We start from the raw sequence: 19,566 nt of genomic DNA on the forward strand, positions 1-19,566 counted from the left end.
TAGTAAAGCCATAAATTCCTCTATTTTCCCATTTTCATTTAGATGGTAGTCTCTGTTATGGGCATAGCTAAGGTAAAATACTTAAATTATTTGAAATACAAAATGGAACGCTTTTCTCAAGTCTGTATCTTTTTAACTCATAAACCTACTGTTTTGATAGAAAAACATAAGTAGCATAGGTATCTCTGCCCTTTGTCACCTTCACATGATAGATGCCTTTTTTTTTTTTTTGGACCGTGTGGCATGTGGGATCCTAGTTCCCCGACGAGGGATTGAACCCACGCCCCCTGCTCTGGAAGCACAGAGTCTTAACCACTGGACCACAAGGGAAGTCCCAATAGACACCTTTCTATTTGTTTTCTCTCCAAATTACAGAGTAAATTCCTGGAGGGTAGGGAATGGTCCTAGCTCTCTGTCGGTTCCCATGTCCCTAGGTCTGTGCAGAGCACATAGTTTTTAGCAAATATCATTGAATAGTAAAATTACAAGATATCAGTTTGTTTTCTTCCTCTATTTTTGCAACAAAAATGGAAGGCAGTGGCTTTTTTATTTGGTCATCTTATGCATAGATTATTGCTGGCAGAGGGTACCTTAATGCCATCTAGACTAGCTTCCCAGTATGTGGAGAAATGCTTTTGGAACATCAAGCCTTGTAGCTTCTTTCTGGATGTTCAAATCAAAGCAGGTCAAGAACTGCTCTTTACGTAATTGAAATGCAAAGAAACCACACTGAAATGAAAATTTTCATTAATCAGATTAACAGAGATTAATAATTATTGTGGGGAGTTCCCTGGCGGTCCAGTGGTTAGGACTTTGTGCTTTCACTGCCAGGGTCCCGGGTTTGATCCCTTGTAGGGGTAATAAGCTCCCACAAGCCATGCAGCATGACCAGGATAATAATAATAATAATTATTTATTATTGTGGGTGACAATAAAATTGAGCCTGCAGTCCCTTTTGTTGCTACTAAAAATGTAATTCCAGAATACTTAATGATTTTATTTTAAATCCTTAAAATATTCCTGTTATTTGATCCAGTTAACCACAGGATGTTCATGATAGCTATGTTTATGAAAGTAGAAATTTGGAAAATATTAAAAATAGGAAAAAGCATATACAAAGCATTTGGTAGCCACTTAATACTTTATTTTATAGTTAATATATACAATAGCTATATATATATACACACACACATACAATATATATACAAAAGCTATAATATTGTGGAGAAATGCTAATGGTAAATTCTATGAAGAAATCAGGTGACTATAGATTGTGTATATAATTAGTTACTCTTGCTTCATCGCATTCCCTGATAAATTCATTGCTATGATATAAAGTAGTGGTAATAGTGGGCATCTATGTCTTGTTTCTGACTTTAGTGAAAATGTCTCTAGAATTTTCTCATTATATCAGCTATCTGTTACTGAGTAACAAGTTTTCTTAAAGCTAAGTGGCTTAAAACAACAATAATCATTTATTTTGCTCATGAATATGCAGTTGTTGACAGAGCTTGACAGGAGTGACTTTCATCTGCTCTACATCGCATCAACTGAGATGGTTCTAGTTGATACTGGACAGTCCACTTTCAGTACAGATCACTCCCACGGCGGGCGAGTTAATGCTGGCTGTCAGCTGGCAGTTCTGCTGGTCTGGGGCCTGGGAGTGAGGGGCCTTGCTGCTGCTTCTCCAAGTGGACTTCTAATCTGCTAGGGCTTCCTCACTGGATGACGGCTGAGTTCCCTGAACAAATGTCCCAAGAGATGTAGACAGAAGGGAGTGGCACTTTTATGCTCTATCCTTGGAAATCACGTCGCATCACTCACTGTACCTTATTAGTTGAGGGAGTCACGAAGTTCCACTCAGGTTAAAAGGGAGAGGACATAGGTTCCACCCGTGGGATTGTGGGAAGGTCACGTCGTACAATGGGCGTGTGGATGACAGACATTCTTATATTCTAACCTCTCTCAGATTACAGAGACACTGAAACACTTGAATTTATGCACGTCATTGCATGTAGCTGTGCTTCGTTCATTTTCACTGTTGCCTGGCACTCTTTGATATAAATATACCGCAATTTAGGAACTGTGTTCTGGATGGACCCTGGGCTATTTCCAGGTTTATTGATTAGCATTCCTGTCCACATATCCTAGTGCAAATGTGCATAGGTGTCTTTGGTGCATACCCCCAAGAGGGATGTTACAGATGTTTGTGTTCCTAAATAATGCCAAACTGTACCAATTTATACTCCCACCAGCCAGTATGAGAGTTCCTGTTCCAAAGGCTGGTTACCATAATCTGATTTTTCCAGATTTTTTTCTTCTTTATCGCAGGTTTCTAATGGAAATCACCTTTAATCCTACCTAATTTTTCTGTGTGCTAGCTTTCCAAGGAGCAAGAGTGTTACCTTCTTCAGAGTCTGCCCCTTCAGATGCATAGCTCATAACTGCTCGACTTGGTGTACAGAAACGTTTGGCTGAGTATATTGCAGGTCAGAGACAGAACGTGCCTGTATTAGCAGAACTGTCTCCTTCCATTTCTGCTTACAGGCTGCCTAGATTTAGCTGAAGTTGTTCCTTCACAGGACTTTGCTCAAAGCAGTCAAAAAATTGGCAACATGATCCATCATTCTAAATCTTCCTGACCATGTCCCTAATGACACAGATTTGGTCAAATTATAGTCTACCCTCCAAAGTAATGCAGGCCTCCAAACCTGACTGAACATCTTATCACCGTGTAATGTGAGGCACCAGCTTCTCAGCCTATACCGTTAACAATCAGCACATCTGTTACTGTGGAAGAAGGGAGGATGGACACTGGTCGACCACCAGCACTCTTGGCCACAGCTTCCTTCTGGCATCACTTTTTCTTAGTAACTTTGTTTTCTGGAAAAGTATAGTGTCCTAACTGGGCTAACAGAGCTGGGTTGACCACTTCTCTTTCTCATTTTATTGTCTTCTGTCTCTGTTGATAGGGAACAGTCGGGTGTCCTTTTTCTTTGGTTATTTTCAATAACACTTTTGTGTTTGGCGTTTCCTTGATTCCTCAACAGTGTAAGGATAGGTTTTTAAAAATAAATTGATCCTACTTGGTAAACACTGGAATTCCTGAATTGGTGGGTTCATGAGTTCAGAAAATTCTGACTTCCCTCATTTTCTCTCTTCTCCCTCTGGAACTCCCAACTAGATGTTTGACTCTCATTTTGTCCTCTATATTAATCTTCTCTTTTCTATGTTATATCCCTCTGTCATTTCTTCATATATTTTTCTAGTTCACCAAACTCCTCTCCAAGTGTCTTATTGTTTCATATGCCCATTGTTATAAATTGTAATTTTTTTCATTTCTAAATTGCAAAAGCAGTGTTATTAGACATTGTTTTAAGAAGCAGTTTACAACAGAATTATTTCTATATGAAATGATAAATACAAAAAAAGAAAAAAACCTCCAAAAAGGATTTTGAAACAAACGTCATGTTATGCCAGCCCAGTCATTCCTTGTCTTGAAATCTTGTAAGGCCCCTATGCAATCTTGTGTGGCCATGATGGTCTGGAGGGCTACTTTCCCATGCTGAAAGCTGTAACTTTCTCTTGAAAATTTTAAGTGGAAGACACCCCTTGGGTTGGCACAGGGTATTGGATGGAAGGAAATGCAGAGATCAGTGGCTGAGGATGTGGCAGAGGGCCTTCCAGTGGGGACATGATGGTGGACACTTCTGGCAACGCTGAGAGCTCTTTGCACTGGTGTGGACTGCGTGCATCACACGTGGCGGGGATTGGGGCTCCGGAGTGCTCCTTGGGCCATTGTCTTCCAGTGCGTGTACAGCAGGGAGCAGAACTGGAACAGATGTCTGTATGGTTAGAGATTTTTCTTGCCCCCCCCCACCCCGGTCCCCAACTCATTTCCACACCTTTCACACAGCATGGGCTCCAAGAGACTCCATGGTCTCTGGTAAAGGGCCCCAAGTCCCAGAGGGAGGGCAGAACCTCTCCCAGCTTGATGAGACCCCTCCTTCCAGAGGAGTTTCTTTGGGCTCTTTTGGTTCTCCCCCAGTGATCCTCTCCCATTTTTCTCTCCTATAGCCTGATGCCTGTGATTTAGGCAAACCTTCACATTTACATCCTCACTTCTGATCCTATAAACAATGGCATACTTAGCTTTATTACTGCCTCACCCATCAAAATGTAACTGCCATAGGGTCACAAGCTTCATTCACTGCTCTACCCCCAAGTGCTTAGAATCATGTGTGGTCCAGAGTAAGCACTTAATATGTTGATTATTGAATTATTTTACTTGAGATTCTTTGCAAAGGTAGAACTGGAAAATTCTCAGGTTACGTGTAAGTGAAACCCACTGAACTTAGCATGGGTAGTAGGAGTGCAGTAGGTTCTTCTCTACTGAACGAGTTCAATGTTTGGCATGTAGGTTTGGAGCAGGTTTTTCACAGGTGGAGTTCGGTAATCTCATTCTTGCCTTGCACAAAAAGTGTGGATTGCTCAGGCAGGGTCAGAAGCACCGTGGCAGTAGTGACATTTGACATTGCATACCTGTTTTATTTAAACATGGATTCCAACAGGATCCCTAATTGTTGAAGAGTTCAATTTAAAACACCTTGAGAATCTAGGAATATATTTACCAAACAAAAGATGTGCAAAACCTCTTTAGAAGAAATTCTAAAATTTTATTGAGGGACATAAAAATAATCTGGGGCTTCCCTGGTGGCACAGTGGTTGAGAGTCTGCCTGCCAATGCAGGGGACGCGGGTTCGTACTCTGGTCTGGGAAGATCCCACATGCCGCGGACCGGCTGGGCCCGTGAGCTGTGGCCGCTGAGCCTGCATGTCCAGAGCCTGTGCTCCGCAACGGGCGAGGCCACAACAGTGAGAGGCCCGCGTACAACAAAATAAAGAGAATCTGGCAGGATGTAGATTGTTCATGGACTGAAAAACTCCATACAGTGAATCAGTCAATTATAGTCACTAAATTACAGTCAGTGCAATCCCAACTGGCTTTATACTGGAGCTGCACTAGGTTAAAAAATTTATATGACAATGCAGAAGGTTCAATAACCATAACATTTGGAAAAAAGGCAGGAAGACCATGCCACCCATTGCTAGAATGGACTATAAAACTCCAGTCAACAGGAAAGACTGTGTGGCATTGGCCTGGGGACAGTCGTAAGAGCAGTGGGGAAAGAGATGGGCCAGGATCACACCCTGTATTTTTAAGGCAGCAGTTCTGAGCAGTGAATAAAGGACAGTGCTTTAGTACTAAGGGTTGTGGCTGTGTTTTCAGAGGATTTTATAGATGACTGTGAAATCATCTGACATTATCTGGTGAAGCTAGAGTTTGAAACCCAGAGTGAGGCAATTTCCATACACCAGGATCTATCAAAAATGTTCAAAATAGCTCTGCTGCTAATGGCCAAAATATGGAAACAACTCAAATGGCCACTGCAGTTAGAAGTCATGGATGATTCTTTGGGAACATGGCAAGAAGGGTGAAAAGCACAAAATAACAAAGGGAAAAGAAGCAAGTCACACAAGATATGATTCCATTTATAGGAAGCTCAAAAACAAACTAAAGAATTCTTGATTTGATCATCTTAACTAAAGAATTCTTGATTTGATCATCTTACCCTTTCCAAAGGATCGAAGGAGAGAAGCTTGAGACTTCAGGAAGCAGCAGGGAGGGGAACACGAAGACTTTCTCAGATCTCGGAACCTTCCTACTTGGTAATCTGTGTAACGGCCTATTCTCCAAGAATGCACAGGCGTGTCTTTCATGATCATCTGCATGTACGTTTTACTCTTTAAAATTATTTTTAAATTATACACTAACAGAGGACAATGTGACACACTGCTCTGCACCACAGCTCCAAGATTATCCCCTGCTAAGGACACTTGGGCCCAGAAACATCATGTCTTGCCCAGAGCCACACACTAGGAACAGGCTGAGCAAGGCTTTCATCCCAGGCCTGTCCCATGAACTGAACTGAAATAAATGGACACAATTTTTAGAAACTGTTTATTTTTCCATCAACCTATTTCCATTTTAAGAGTTTGTGGAAGAACAGTTTAAGACCACTCAGTGGTTGTTCCTACCCACTCGGTGGCCTGAGCAGTGGGAGCTGCAGACCAGTCTTCAGTGGCAGGCTGAGCACTCCAATCTTCTGTTGAGAAAATACCAAAAAAAGAGAGAAAGCCATCAGCCCCATTCCCGTAGTATTTTTGTCACCCCCACCCCCACCCCCAGCAATCTGCCTTGCATTCCAACAGATAACACATTTCAAAGGACAAAGACAAAAGACAGAACATTTCAAAAGCACCTGAATTCAACCTGTCAGTTTATTAGCACAGCTATGCCACACCGAGACAAAAACCCTTTAATGCTAGTGTGTGTGTGTATATAGTGTATGTATATGTGTATATACGTATAATGTACACATACATACAGTAAGTGCCCTACATACGAACCTTCAAGTTATGAACTCTCAAAGAAGAGAAAGTGCATTCGCAGGTCCAATCACACAAGTTAATTCACACGTGTGCTGTGCACTGTCCTCCTCTACAAGTGGTTTTACTTCGTGTACTGTACGCTACTGCATAGAGCACACACAGTTACAGTATCTTTACTTCAAGCCCAGGGTGTCCGGAAGCAAGTGTAAAAGCAGTGCTGATGTAGCTGGTACATACAGTACTACCGAGACATCACTGACTCTTTTTTTCAAGGAGACAGAACTGAATCCAGCAGGGAACCAGACCTGTGCCATCAAGGTCAGGTGTGAGTGAAATTACCCTCCACCTCCGATAGCTGACGACCTTTCAGCTCTACCATCTCCCTCCCACCTCCTCTCCCTCCTCCAGTCAGTAACACTTCTTGCCTATTCACTCGATACCAGCCCCTGTATGCCAGCTGTTGTACTGTACTATAAGATTAAAAATGTTTTATTTTTTGTTTTTTATGTGTTATTTGTGTGAAGTGTTATAAGCCTATCACAGTATAGTACTATATAGCCCATTGTGTTAGTTGGGTACCTAGGCTGTGTTGGACTTACGAACGTGGTCTCAGAATGGAACTCATTTGTATGTACAGGACTTACTGTATACGTATATATAAAGTGTGCGTATATATGTGTATATATATAAAGTGTGTATATATATGCACACATATGCATATATATGTTACACTGGAAACACAGAAGTTCTAAACCACCAGCCTGATGCCCTTGAATCTTGATACGTACCAGTGGGGAACTGCTGAATAGGCACAGAGGGCACCTGCACACCTTCGGACCAGTCTGCCACCTCAGGCTGAGCAGCAGTGAACTCAGGAGCTGGAGCAGTCCATTCACCCTGAAATTCCTCCTTGGTCACAGCCTTCTCAGCTGCCGCCTGCTCTTCCTTTTCAATCTGGTTTAGAAAAAAATTTTTTCGTTTATAGGGACTGACAAACTTTACTGCCAAGAAGCACAGACTAAAGTGTCCAATTTGTTCATGTTACCACAAGCCTTTGTGGAGGAAGCTCACCTCTTCAGGATCTCTGTAGAAGTAGAGATCAGGCATGACCTCCCATGGGTGTTCACGGGAGATGGTGCCACGCATGCGCAGAACTTCCCGGGCAAGCATCCACCACATCAGACCCACTGAGTGCGCTCCCTGCAAGAGTGCCAGGTTATTATAAAGTGATACTCGGTGAACCCCAAACAGCAAGCACCTCCCATTCCACCTAACAGCTGGGTCCCTTGATACCATGTCTTAGTTTAGAAGTGTTTATAGTATAGCAGAAACTAACACAACATTGTAAGGCAATACACTCCAATAAAAATAAGACTTTACTTATTTAAAAGACTTTACTTATTTAACAAGATTATTCCATAACTCTGGTTCTCAACCTTGACTGCCACATTCTGGAATGAATCATGGGGATTAATCAAGAGTCCACTCTAGACAACAAGATGAATTAACCTGGGGTCAGTGCCTGACTGGTAGTGGGAAAAAAAAACAAAACAAAACCTTTGCCTGATTCTTTTGTGTAACATTTGAACCATATGCAACCCACCTTTTTAGGATCTTACATCAGGATACATCAAGTTAGTCTGAAAACAGGCCAAGTAATGCCTGAGAGATCCAGGAGTAAGAAATAATGGAGAAAAGCAGAAGAAAACACAGGCCATTTTAAAAATGTTTTTTCATCTCTCCTTAAAGCTTTCATGTATTAAAATCATACGTTTGTAGCAAGTATTACTATCAAACTCCACTCATTGGGCCAGAGACCCTTGTGATGTTAGCGAAAAACTTGCCCCTCATGTAGCACACTACCTACACTTGTGAGTTCATCGGCCAGTGGCCTCAACTCCAAGCTCTAACAATGTGCAGAGGAATGTCTGTCTCTAGAGCACTTATTCTCCAGCTCTAGTTTAGATCATAAAATTGTTACCTTGTTGTTGCATGGGATGGCAATGTCCACATACCGCAGAGGAGAGTCTGTGTTACACAGAGCAATGGTAGGCAGGTTAACGTAAGAGGCCTCTGTGAGAGGCTGGTGGTCAGCCCTGGGATCAGTAACCACCAGAAGTCTTGGCTCCCGGAAGGCTGCCTGGATCTGGTTAGTGAAGGTTCCAGGAGTGAAGCGGCCAGCAATAGGCGTGGCTCCAGTGGCAGCAGCAAACTTCAACACAGCTCGCTAGAAGAATCAATGTTAGAGTTAACAGTGCTCCAGAGATAGTGCCATCTTGCAGAATTGCAGGAGTTCTGCAATTATAAATGGGTCAACACCAAGTTCTGTAATCACATGAAGCAGCCTATCTAGTCAGAACCTCCTGAAATCCCTTACTCAAAAATGAAACCATCAAATTAAACATTCAAAACATCCAGTAATTCTTCTATATCCTTCACTTATTACATGAAAAATACTTACAAAATTAGAGCCAAAAAACATGCCAAGCATGGCCCCACCCCTAGGCCCTCTGCTGGGGATGCTCTTCCCTCAGGTATCTGAGGCTCACTACTTCCTCACTTCTGCAGGTTCCAGAGCCAACCAGCCTGGTTCAAGTACCAAGTAGGTCACTTATGAGTAACTGGGGCAAGTTACTCACGTGTCTCCAAGTTCCTCATAGAATTGTAAAAATTACACCACACAGAACAGTGCCCAGCATCCAGTAAGCACTTCTGTACCAGTCAGATTTTGTCACAGCCAACCTATACATAGCAGGAGTACATCCACCTTTCTTATCCTCTAACTCTACAGAAAGCTTATTTCCTTTATCCCTTCAAAAATAGACTGCTTTTCTGCTATATTCCAAGCACTCAGCAAGCACTGCCTGGACCAATCTAGATACTCAGTAAATTTTCGCTGAGGGAAGAAGCACGGAGTGGTCACTACGTTCATTCTACAGCAGTAATTAAAACTGTCAGCCATACATCAAACCACAGAGGTCGTCATAAGCCAGCCTCTGGGGAATAACCCCGTTAACATACATCTGCAGGGGGTTCCAATCAGGATAGTGGAGTATAATGACATGGAACTCACCTCCTCCCACAACTACGTCAAAAATACATCTACAAATGGAACAACTGTCACAGAACACCTACTGAACACTAGCAGAAGACTTCAAACACCTGAAAGGGTAAGAAAGATCTCCACATAACTGGGTTGGACAAAAGGAAAAAAAAGAGGAAGCAGGATGGGACCTGTGCCCCAGGAGGGAGGTGAAGAGGAGGAAAGGCTCCCAACACCCTGGGAAGCCCCCTCAACGGTGGGGAGATCAACAGGGACAGAAAGGGAGCTCCTAAGGCTCAGAGGCACAACAACTGGCTTGTGGTAGGCATAACAGAGAGACCTGCACGCCCCAGCCTGAGATGCGTGTCCGTTAGTACAGGTTGGGCTGGGTGCTGGTTTAGAGGACAGACCCAGAGAGATGACTGGTGTTGGCTGTGCAGAGATAGCCTGAAGGGGCTGGAGAGTGGCACAGCCACAACCAGGAGTGTTTGTGGAAAAAGGCCGGGCCCACCACAGAAGGGAAGCGCCACTGTTAAGTGGCATGCGAAAGAAGTGGGGTCACCAGTGCAACCTCTTGCAACTGGGACGGGTCTTGCCTAAGCAGCTGTGGGCTTTGTGGGCACGGGCACACGGGGGCTGGGCCAGGGTCTGAGCTGCCTCCTACAGGGGATCCGGGTGTGCGACTACTGCTGTCCTGGCACCTGACTTCAATGGATCTGCGTGGGTGGCCTTGTGAAAACAATACCTGAAGGACACCAGGGCTGACTGCCAGCATTCCCCGGGTTACGATGGGGCCAAGGGCAGTGCCAACAGCACAGTGGGTGACAGGTGGCACCACAGAGCACACTAGCCAGTGAACAGCTCCAGGAGAGAAAGACGCAGTGGCTCCTCTCCCAGTGGAAACGCTCCAATCCAGCCTACCTTACGCTGCAGCTCAGCTCTGGGGGCTTCTACTCTATAATAACAACTAGGGAGATACCCTGCCTTTGACAGGGTAGTGACAACCACAGAGTAAACAACATCCAGTGCAGGCTCTACTCACCGCACCAGTCACACCTCCTGTCAAGGGGATGATGGCCACCATACACTGAGGAAAGAGGCAGCAGGCATCCACAGTAAAAACAGCCCACACCAAAAATGTTAAACCCAAAGAGGCTATACAATGACATTCCCACATAAAAATAGCCCTCCAACACCACAGTAGATAACTTTCTCAACTAATAGAGCAAGAGAAATATAAGTAAAATGAGGAGACAGAGGAACCACTCCCAATTAAAAGATCAAGAGAATTCCCCTGAAAGAACAAACAATGAAAAAGACCTGAGTCTAATAGACATCGAGTTAAAAAAGGAAATAATGAAATACTGAACAAACTGAGAAAGACTATCAACAGAAATGCAGATTACTGTGAAAAGGAACTAGAAATAATTAAGGAAGAACCAAGAAAGATCAGAAAATTCATTTGCAGGGACAAAAGCTGAACTAAAGGCAATGAATAGCATAATGAATAATGCAGAAGAACGTTATCTGTAAGACAGTGATCTTCAGAAGAAAGTGATTTGGAAGACAGAATGGAAATCACCCAATCAGAACAGCAGACAGAAAGCCAAATGAAAAATGAAAGCAATATAAGGGACCTATGGGATAATATAAAGCATTCCAACCTACACATAATAGGGATCCCAGAAGGAGAAGAGAAAGGGGATTGAAAATCTATTTGAAGAAATTATGGCTGAACACTTCCCAAACCTAAAGAAGGAAACTGATATCCAGGTACAAGAAGCACAGAGCATCCCAAACAAGATAAACCAAAACAGACCTACACCCAGACATAATTAAAATGCCCCCCCAAAAGGATTCTAAAGACAGCAAGAGAAAAATAGAGTTAATTACAAGGGAACCCCCATAGGGCTTTCAGCTCATTGTAGGCCATAAGGGAGTGGCAACATATATTCGAAGTCCTGAAAGGGAAAAATCTGCAACTCTACCCAGCAAGATTATCATTTGGAATAGGAGAATTTCCTCAGACAAGCAAAAACTTAAAAGAATAGAACAATACTAAACCTACCCTAAAGTAAATACTAAGCAGTCTTCTCTAAATGGAAAAGAATCTATAGGAAAGGGAAAAAAAAAAAATCACAGTTGGAAAGTAAATCACTTAAAAATAAGCCAGTAAACAGATTTTAAAAAGAAATCAAAAAACTTCTCTAAAAGCAATGATAACCACTTAAAGCAAAAGGATAAACATGAAGATGTAAAAGAGTACATCAAAATCACAAAATGTGGGGGATGAAAGAAAATGTAGATTTTTTTTCTTCTAGAAAGTGAGCCTATATGACTACCAGTCTAAGTCAAGTTGATATAGGAAGGGGTTAACATATTTGAAAAACAGGGTAACCACAAATCAAAAACACAACAGATTCACAAAAACCAAGAAAACAAAAGCACAATACAAAAGGAAATCATCAAACCACAAAAGGAAAAACAAAAAGAAAGAGACAAATAAGAAATGTAAAGTCAACAGGAAAACAATGTTTAAAATACCAATAAAATTACCTTAAATGTCAATGGACTAAATTTTCCATCAAAAGGCAGAACAGCGGATTAGATTAAAAAAAAAAAAAGGCCTACAATATGCTGCCTACAAGAGACACACTTTAGGGCAAATGATACACGTAGACTGCAAGTGAGGAGATGGAAAAAGATATTGCATGCAAACGGAAATCACAACAAAGTGCGGGTCGCAATACTCATCAGACGAAACAGACTGAAAAAAAAGGCTACATAGAAAGATAAAGCACACGACATATGGTAAAAGGATCAATAAAAGGAGAGGACACTATACTCATCAACAGGTACCCAAATACATAAAACAAATACATAAAGGGAGAAACTGACAGGAATACACTAATAATAGGAGACTTTAACACCACACTCATATCAATGGACATATCTGGGAGAGAGAAAATCAATAAGGCAACAGAGATCCTAAATGATACAACAGACTTAAGACATTTTCAAGACTTCAGAGCCAAAAAAGCAGAATATACATTCTTTTCAAGTGCACACGGGACATCCTCTGAGATTGACCACATACTAGGGCACAAAATAAGCCTCAACAAATTTAAGAGCATAGACATTATTCCAAGCATCTTTTCTGACCACAACTGCATGAAACTAGAATCAACCACCGAAAAAGAAACAAGAAAACAACAACTGCATGGGAGACTAAACAACATGCTACTAAGAAACCAGTGGGTCAACAATGGAATCCAAGAAATTAAAAAATACCTCGAGGCAGGGGCTTCCCTGGTGGAGCAGTGGTTGAGAGTCCGCCTGCTGATGCAGGGAACACGGGTTCGTGCCCTGGTCCAGGAAGATTCCACATGCCTGCCGCAGAGCGGCTGGGCCCGTGAGCCATGGTCGCTGAGCCTGCGCTCCGCAACGGGAGAGGCCACAACAGTGAGGCCCGCAAAAAAAAAAAAAACCTTGAGGCAAATGACAATGAAAACACAAAACCTATGGGATACAGCAAAAGCACTCCTTAGAGATTAAGTTCACAGCGATACAGGCCTTTAAGAAACCAGAAAAATCTCAAGTCAGCAAAAGGAAGTAGATAGATCAGAGAGGAGCGACGTCTCTGGTGGTGCAGTGGTTAAGACACGCACTCCCAGTGCAGGGGGCCAGTTTGATCCCTGGTCAGGGAACTAGATCCTACATGCATGCCACAACTAAGGAGCCCGTGAGTCGCAATTAAGCTCATGTGCCACAAGTAAGGAGCTGGTGAGCCACAACTAAGACCCAGCATGACCAAATAAATAAATATTAAAAAAAAAAAAGATCAGAGAGGAAATAAATAAAATAGAGATTAAAATAAAACCAAGATCTGGTTCTTTAAAAGGGTAAACAAAATCGACAAACCTCTGGCCAGGATCACCAAGAAGAGAGAAGACCCAAATAAAATAAGAAATGAAAGAGGAGAAACCACAACTGATACCATTACAAACAATTATATGCCAACAAAAAAACATTATGAACAATCATATGCCAACAAACTCGATAAACTAGAAGAAATGGACATCTTTCTAGAAACATAAAGCCCACTGAAACTAAATCAATAAACAGACAACTTGAACAGCCTGATTACTAGATATGAAACAGAATCTGTAATTAAAAAGCTCCCTTCAAACAAAAGTCCAGGACCAGATGGCTTCATAGGCGAATTCTACCAAATATACAAAGAACTGGGAGAAAATATTTGCAAATGATGTGACCAACAAGGGCTTAATTTCCAAACTATACCAAGAGCTCATACATTTCAATAACAAAAAAACGAACAACTGAACTGGGCAGAAGACCTAAACAGACATTTCTCCAAAGAACTACAGATGGCCAATAGGCACATGAAAAGATGCTCAACATTGCTAATTATTAGAGAAATTCAAATCACTACTACAATGAGGTACCACCTCACGCTGGTCAGAATGGCCATCATGAAAGTCTACAAATAAAAAATGCTGGAGTGGATAAGGAGAAAAGAATACCCTCTAATCCTGTTAGTGGGAACGTAATCTGGTGCAGCCAGTATGGAAAACAGTATGGAGGTTCCTCAAAAAACTAGAGTTGCCATATGACCCAGCAGTTCCACTCCTGTGCATATACCCAGACAAAACAGTAATTCGAAGATTCAGGCACCCGAATGTTCACAGGAGCACTATTTACAATAGCCAAGACATGGAAACAACTGAAATGTCCATAGACAGATGAATGGATAAAGACGATATGGCGTGTATAAACAGCGGAATACTACTTAGCCATTAAAAAGAACGAAATAATGCCATTTGTAGCAACATGGATGGACCAACAGATTATCACACTAAGTAAAACAGAAAGAGAAAGACAAATATCGTATGACTTCACTTATACGTGGAATTTAAAATACAACACAAATGAACATATCCATGAAAGAGAAAAATAGAACAGACTTGTAGTTGCCAAGGGGGATAAGGGATGGGGGAGGGAAGGATTGGGAGTCTGGGATTAGCAGATGCAAACTATGCTATATAGGATGGATAAACAAAGCCTTACTGTATAGCACAGGGAACTATATTCAATATCCTGTGATAAACCATAATGCAAAAGAAGATGAAAAAGGATATATGTATATGTAACTGAGTCACTCTGCTGTACAGCATAAATTAACACAACACTGTAAATCAAATACTATACAATAAAAATTATTTTAAAAATGCAATTTAAAAAAAGAGCATCTTACTATCAATACATTAATTTAAAAACTGTCAAAATCCAAGTCAAATTTTTAAAAATTAGAAACAGGGTGAATGAAATCCTTTTAAGAGCTTTAATGCTTTTATAAAGCATGTTTTTAAAAATCCCGTTTTCTCAGCAGAAAAAGGAAATAATTATCAAGATAGAAATGGGACAAAAAAGACTAAAGTTTTACCTTACTTGCCATTAAAAAATACTAAGCTATTTTTTATTCATTAAACTGGCAAAGATTACTCTTGCTTATCAGACAAAGACTGGGGGTACCCTACTTTCAGAAGACCTTCCTGAAATATTCTGAAGTTGACATTTAATTTTTTTTAACCCAGTATTTCATCATTTTAAATATAAAAAGCTCACTGCAGAAAAATGTAGTGAGCCACTTTAATAGGGTCATCCCTTGATATTTAGTGGCACAAGAAAACACACAATGACATGAAAACATGAACCGTGACATACTGTCAGATGCAAAGTGATAAATATACTGAAATGGTTGAATTTTGGCAATTCCTCTGACTCAGGGCAATTTCAAATGATTTCTGAACAGTGAAATTACAGGTTATTTTTTTCTTATGCTTTTCTATGTATCACAACATCTTTAGGTTTTTATAACAAAAACCAAGCATATTGTTCTACAAACCTGGCCAGTATTCCTGGAGGATATGACACTGACATCAGCTGGGTTTTCAATGGCAACAATGGCACGAGCTGCCAACAGAAGCTTCTCCCAGGTTCTCTTCAGATTTATGATGTAGATGCCTAGACACAAGGTTTTGTTAACACCTAGCCAAGCTTTAAAAGTTAACATTCTTCTAAAAAGCTGAATGCATGTGGCAGCGAGTACTATCAAACTCCAGTCATAGAGGCAAGCTCTACTGGTGTTAGCGAAAATCCTGCCATTAATATAGCACACTTCCGACACTCAGAAGTTCATTGGCCAAGACTGGCCTCCACTCTGAGCTTTAATAGTATGCAGTCTTGATTCAGTAGGCAAAGTGCACCTTCTCCCTACTCTTCCCCTGTACTAACCTGCCCTCAGGCCCCCCATGCAGAAACCAACAAGCTCTTACCTACTTCTGGCCTCTTACCACTCTTTTCCTCTTATCTTCTGCCTTGATGTCAGATTCATCCCCAACTCCTTTAAACCCTGCCACTCACACACAGAATTCCTTCAGTGGTTCTAAGCTGAAGAACTTAATGCCTTCCATAGTCTCATCACAACCTACATTCCCTTTTCTGATACATTCAAGCAAGCCAAATTCCCATCTGTGGCTTTTTCTCTCAGAATTCAGCTTTACAAACCTGTTATCAGTAGCCACAAAATGTAAGGCACCATGGGAGATAAGTTATTAGGAACTAAGCTGACGAACTTCCTCTTTATGTTTACATCATGCTTCTTCATGGCCCAACCCAGGTCACATAACCTAGCAATAGCCACTCTTCCACTGGAGTCCAGAAACCTTTCCTTCCAAAAACCAGAGCACTTCTACTCAGTTTTAAAGCTTCTTACCCATCTAAAGATCTAGTTTCATCTGTTACTTGGTGAGAGCCCGCCAAGGCTGATATTTTAGAAATCACTTCACTCAGCACTACCCATCAGAACAGAAGCATCAAAATTTGTCCTTACAGCTGGGATGACCAAGAAAAAGAACCCTAAAGCAATGACTGACCATCACTTTTCCTTTTGTAGATGTACTGCTCCATTTGGAAGTCAAGGTTGGTGCCACCTAAGTGGGTTCCTGCTGCAAGGAATTTGAGAACATCCTCCTCCTTCATTTGCAGGACATCAAGGGCTCCGGACATTGTTAATGTTTCCCTTTAAGTTACGACGGGAATCTGAAAAACAATAGTTAACAAAAGTCCTTTACACTCCAGTGACAAGTGGGATGAGGTAACGGGTGCATTCTAACTCCTCTTGAGAGTCAAATGACTCAATGTTTAAATCTAACCATCTTGACAGATGAACGGATAAATATGTGGTACATATACACAATGGAATACTACTCAGCCATAAAAAAGAAAGAATACCATGTGTAGCAACATGGATCCAACTAGAGATTATCATAGTAAGTAAATCAGAAAGACAAATACCATATATCACTTACATGTGGAATCTAAAATGACACAAATGAACCTATCTATGAAACAGAAACAGGACATAACAGACTTGGTGGTTGTCATGGGGGAGAGGTGGAGTGGGAGGTTGGGATTAGCAGATATAAACTTTTATATACAGAATGAATAAACATGGTCCTCTTCTATAGCACAGACACCTATATTCAACACCCTATGATAAACCATAATGGAAAAGAATGTTAAAGACGAATGTATACATATGTATAACCTAATTACTTTGCTGTATAGCAGAAATTAACACATTGTAAATCAACTATACTTCAATAAAAAATACTGATAAACTTGAAATAAACAATCTAACCACAGACCACACCTCCTAGTGTCAGGCATTGGCCTTAGTCTAGTGGGATGAGACACATGAACACCTTGTAAAACTGCTGGAAATCCTGCTAAAGAGTATTATGGAGATGGACAAAACACCCAGATAATGGAACTAAACGAAAATAGTGAACTGAGACTTAATACTTCTCAAGGTACGCAGGACTTAGACGTGGAACAGCAGCCATGTTCTAGACTATTCTAAAGCTGAGCAAAGGTGAAGTTTATTTTCAAGCCGACTGAAGCTGGGAGCTTTGGCATTACTTCTCCCTGCGATTACAACTAGTTTTCCTCAAAATCAGGCAGGAAAGACAGGGCTGAACCCAAGAACAGCCTCCTCAAACAGACATTAGGCAAAAAGCAAAGCCACCTCCTTGTTTTACACTTAATGAGACCATGAAGCATGGAGGAATGACGTCAACAACAAGAACGTAAATTAGACTTTTGATTAAACTCTGTGACACCTTAAGAGGGAACCCTGACCATAAAACCCAAAGAGCTTGGCCGAGCACACAGGCTGCAGGTGACTGCTGTACCACCTCACACGCCTGGCGCTCGTATAGCAAGGGAAAATGGCTCTTACAGCGCAGGTGCGGTGGCTTCTGGAGGCAGACGGGAAAGAGCAAAAACTGATGTAACGAGGTGGAATCAAAATCCCACTCCGATTCTCCCAACAATGAGTATTCCGCCCCTAAACAAAGAAATATGCGTCCATTCAAGGAATTAAAGTGAAATAAAAGGCGTGGGGGGTGGGGGTCAGAAAAACCCCTCGGTGCGCTCCTCACTCGTGAGGACGCCCGCATTCTTCTCCGAGTGCGTACTTTCGCTTCTGCCCATTCATAAATTGCTTCTTTGTTTCTCTCTACACCTCAGTCTCTGTGTTTCTCTCTTTTTTTTTTTTACAATTAAAAAAACTTTTTTTCTTTTAACACCGAGAGGCATGCGGGATCTTAGGTTCCCCGATCTGGTATCGAACCCGGGGCCCCTGCAGTGTAACAGCTGAGTCTTAACCACTGGACCGCCGGGGAAGGCCCTGTAGGTGCCTTTCTTTGCGTCCCCTATCCGAAATATTTTGGACAAGCAGAATAATAACCTGGACCTTTAATTTAGCCTGTCCGGCACCAAAAAACCTCGCCAAGAACCTTATCTCTTGAACGGAATACCACAAACGGGCAAAACAGACCAACCCAACCAGCTGAAAAAAACTGGAGCCTAGGTCTCTGGGTTTACCGCCGAGTGTCGGGACCCGAAGCGACCGTAGCGCGCTGCGTAGACCGGTCTCTCTGCACCCCCAGCCACCGGCACCCCAACCCGGGCCCTCAGCGGCTGGAGCGCGACCTCCGCGGGCTCCCGGGGCCTTGTGGGAACGCGCGGGCCCGAGCCCGGCCACGTGCAGAACGCCAAATCCGAAGGGGAGCGCGCCGAGCCGAAAACAGACGCGCTCCACCTGCGGGCTTCCACCCAGGTACTCGCACCACTCGTCGCGGCAGGAAGCTCGTCTTGGTGGCCCTGGAGTACGCCCGGACGCCACGAGCTACTCACCAAGCACAAAGCCGCATGGACCCTTATCTGGCGCGGAAAGAACGCGTGGGCGGCAATGACGTCCTTATATAGTCCGCCTCCAGCCAATGACAACGAAAGGCGAGCGGAAGTGCTAACAAGGCAGGAGTTGTGGGGGCGGGTCTTCCTCCGGAAGGCGGGCTGCAGCGCTGGCGCGGACGCTATCGAATGGCGGAAAGGGGCGGGCCGGTTGGAACACGCAGTTTGCGACCAGGGACGCGGGCCGGAAGTCAGCCAGGCAGTCAGCCAGCGCCCCCCGTATGGATTCGAACTCTCGCCCAGCCTTTTGTACCTATCAACTTGAGCGGGTCCTGCACCTAGGCTGCAGTTTCCTTACATGGGAAGGGGTGTTGAACACAAGCCTATATTGGATAAATAAAAGCTGGAGAAATTATTTTGCATTTTTGGAGGACAAGTTAGCACTGTGTAATTCAGATTTTTAAAAAGTTACCTTAGGGCTTCCTTGGTGGCGCAGTGGTTGAGAATCCGCCTGCCAATGCAGGGGGCACGGGTTCGAGCCCTGGTCTGGGAAGATCCCACATGCCGCGGAGGAACTAAGCCCATGCACCACAACTACTGAGCCTGTGCTCTAGAGCCCGTGAGTCACAACTACTGAGCCCGCGTGCCACAACTACTGAAGCCCACGTGCCTAGAGCCCGTGCTCTGCAACGAGAGAAGGCACTGCAATGAGAAGCCCGCTCACCACAACTAGAGAAAGCTCACGCGCAGCAACGAAATACCCAACACAGCCAAAAAAAAAAATCTTACAGG

General features: G+C 42.7%; 1 protein-coding gene and 2 non-coding genes across 4 annotated transcripts; all 3 read right to left on the reverse strand.

Annotated features, from left to right (window-relative positions):
• Nucleotides 1-6,007: 6,007 nt before the first annotated feature.
• Nucleotides 6,008-18,886, reverse strand: RPSA (ribosomal protein SA). 2 transcript variants are annotated; one of them, XM_089919148.1, is made up of 8 exons: nt 18,778-18,876; nt 17,819-17,926; nt 16,452-16,617; nt 15,422-15,540; nt 8,434-8,679; nt 7,524-7,652; nt 7,241-7,406; nt 6,008-6,166 (listed from the first exon to the last, which is right to left on the reverse strand). In XM_089919148.1, exons 3-8 carry the CDS (start codon nt 16,582-16,584, stop codon nt 6,072-6,074), a joined length of 888 nt encoding a protein of 295 aa, XP_089775274.1. In that variant the 5' UTR covers nt 16,585-16,617; nt 17,819-17,926; nt 18,778-18,876; the 3' UTR covers nt 6,008-6,071. The 2 variants fall into 2 exon arrangements, with proteins under 2 accessions (XP_089775274.1, XP_022419377.1); XM_022563669.3 differs by lacking the exon at nt 17,819-17,926 and having other exon boundaries at nt 18,778-18,886.
• LOC115804032 (small nucleolar RNA SNORA62/SNORA6 family) lies at nt 8,224-8,373 on the reverse strand. The gene has a single exon (XR_004024841.1). It is a non-coding gene; the product is annotated as a small nucleolar RNA SNORA62/SNORA6 family (small nucleolar RNA).
• On the reverse strand, nt 15,608-15,758 carry LOC115804033 (small nucleolar RNA SNORA62/SNORA6 family). The gene has a single exon (XR_004024842.1). It is a non-coding gene; the product is annotated as a small nucleolar RNA SNORA62/SNORA6 family (small nucleolar RNA).
• Nucleotides 18,887-19,566: the final 680 nt, after the last annotated feature.

Source organism: Delphinapterus leucas, chromosome 10, assembly GCF_059928025.1.
Source record: "Delphinapterus leucas isolate spDelLeu-1000000601 "Yukka" chromosome 10, BTC_Dleu_Yukka2, whole genome shotgun sequence".
Lineage (NCBI taxonomy): Eukaryota > Metazoa > Chordata > Mammalia > Artiodactyla > Monodontidae > Delphinapterus > Delphinapterus leucas.

What these genes read in the sequence shown, in the direction of transcription:
- RPSA (XM_022563669.3), bottom strand. Translation starts at nt 16,584, where the DNA reads ATGTCCGGAGCCCTTGATGTCCTGCAAATGAAGGAGGAGGATGTTCTC. An exon ending in CTACAAAAGGAAAAGTGATG is followed by an intron (nt 15,541 to 16,451) that starts GTCAGTCATTGC and finishes CCTTGTGTCTAG; the next exon opens with GCATCTACATCATAAATCTG. An exon ending in CCTCCAGGAATACTGGCCAG is followed by an intron (nt 8,680 to 15,421) that starts GTTTGTAGAACA and finishes TGATTCTTCTAG; the next exon opens with CGAGCTGTGTTGAAGTTTGC.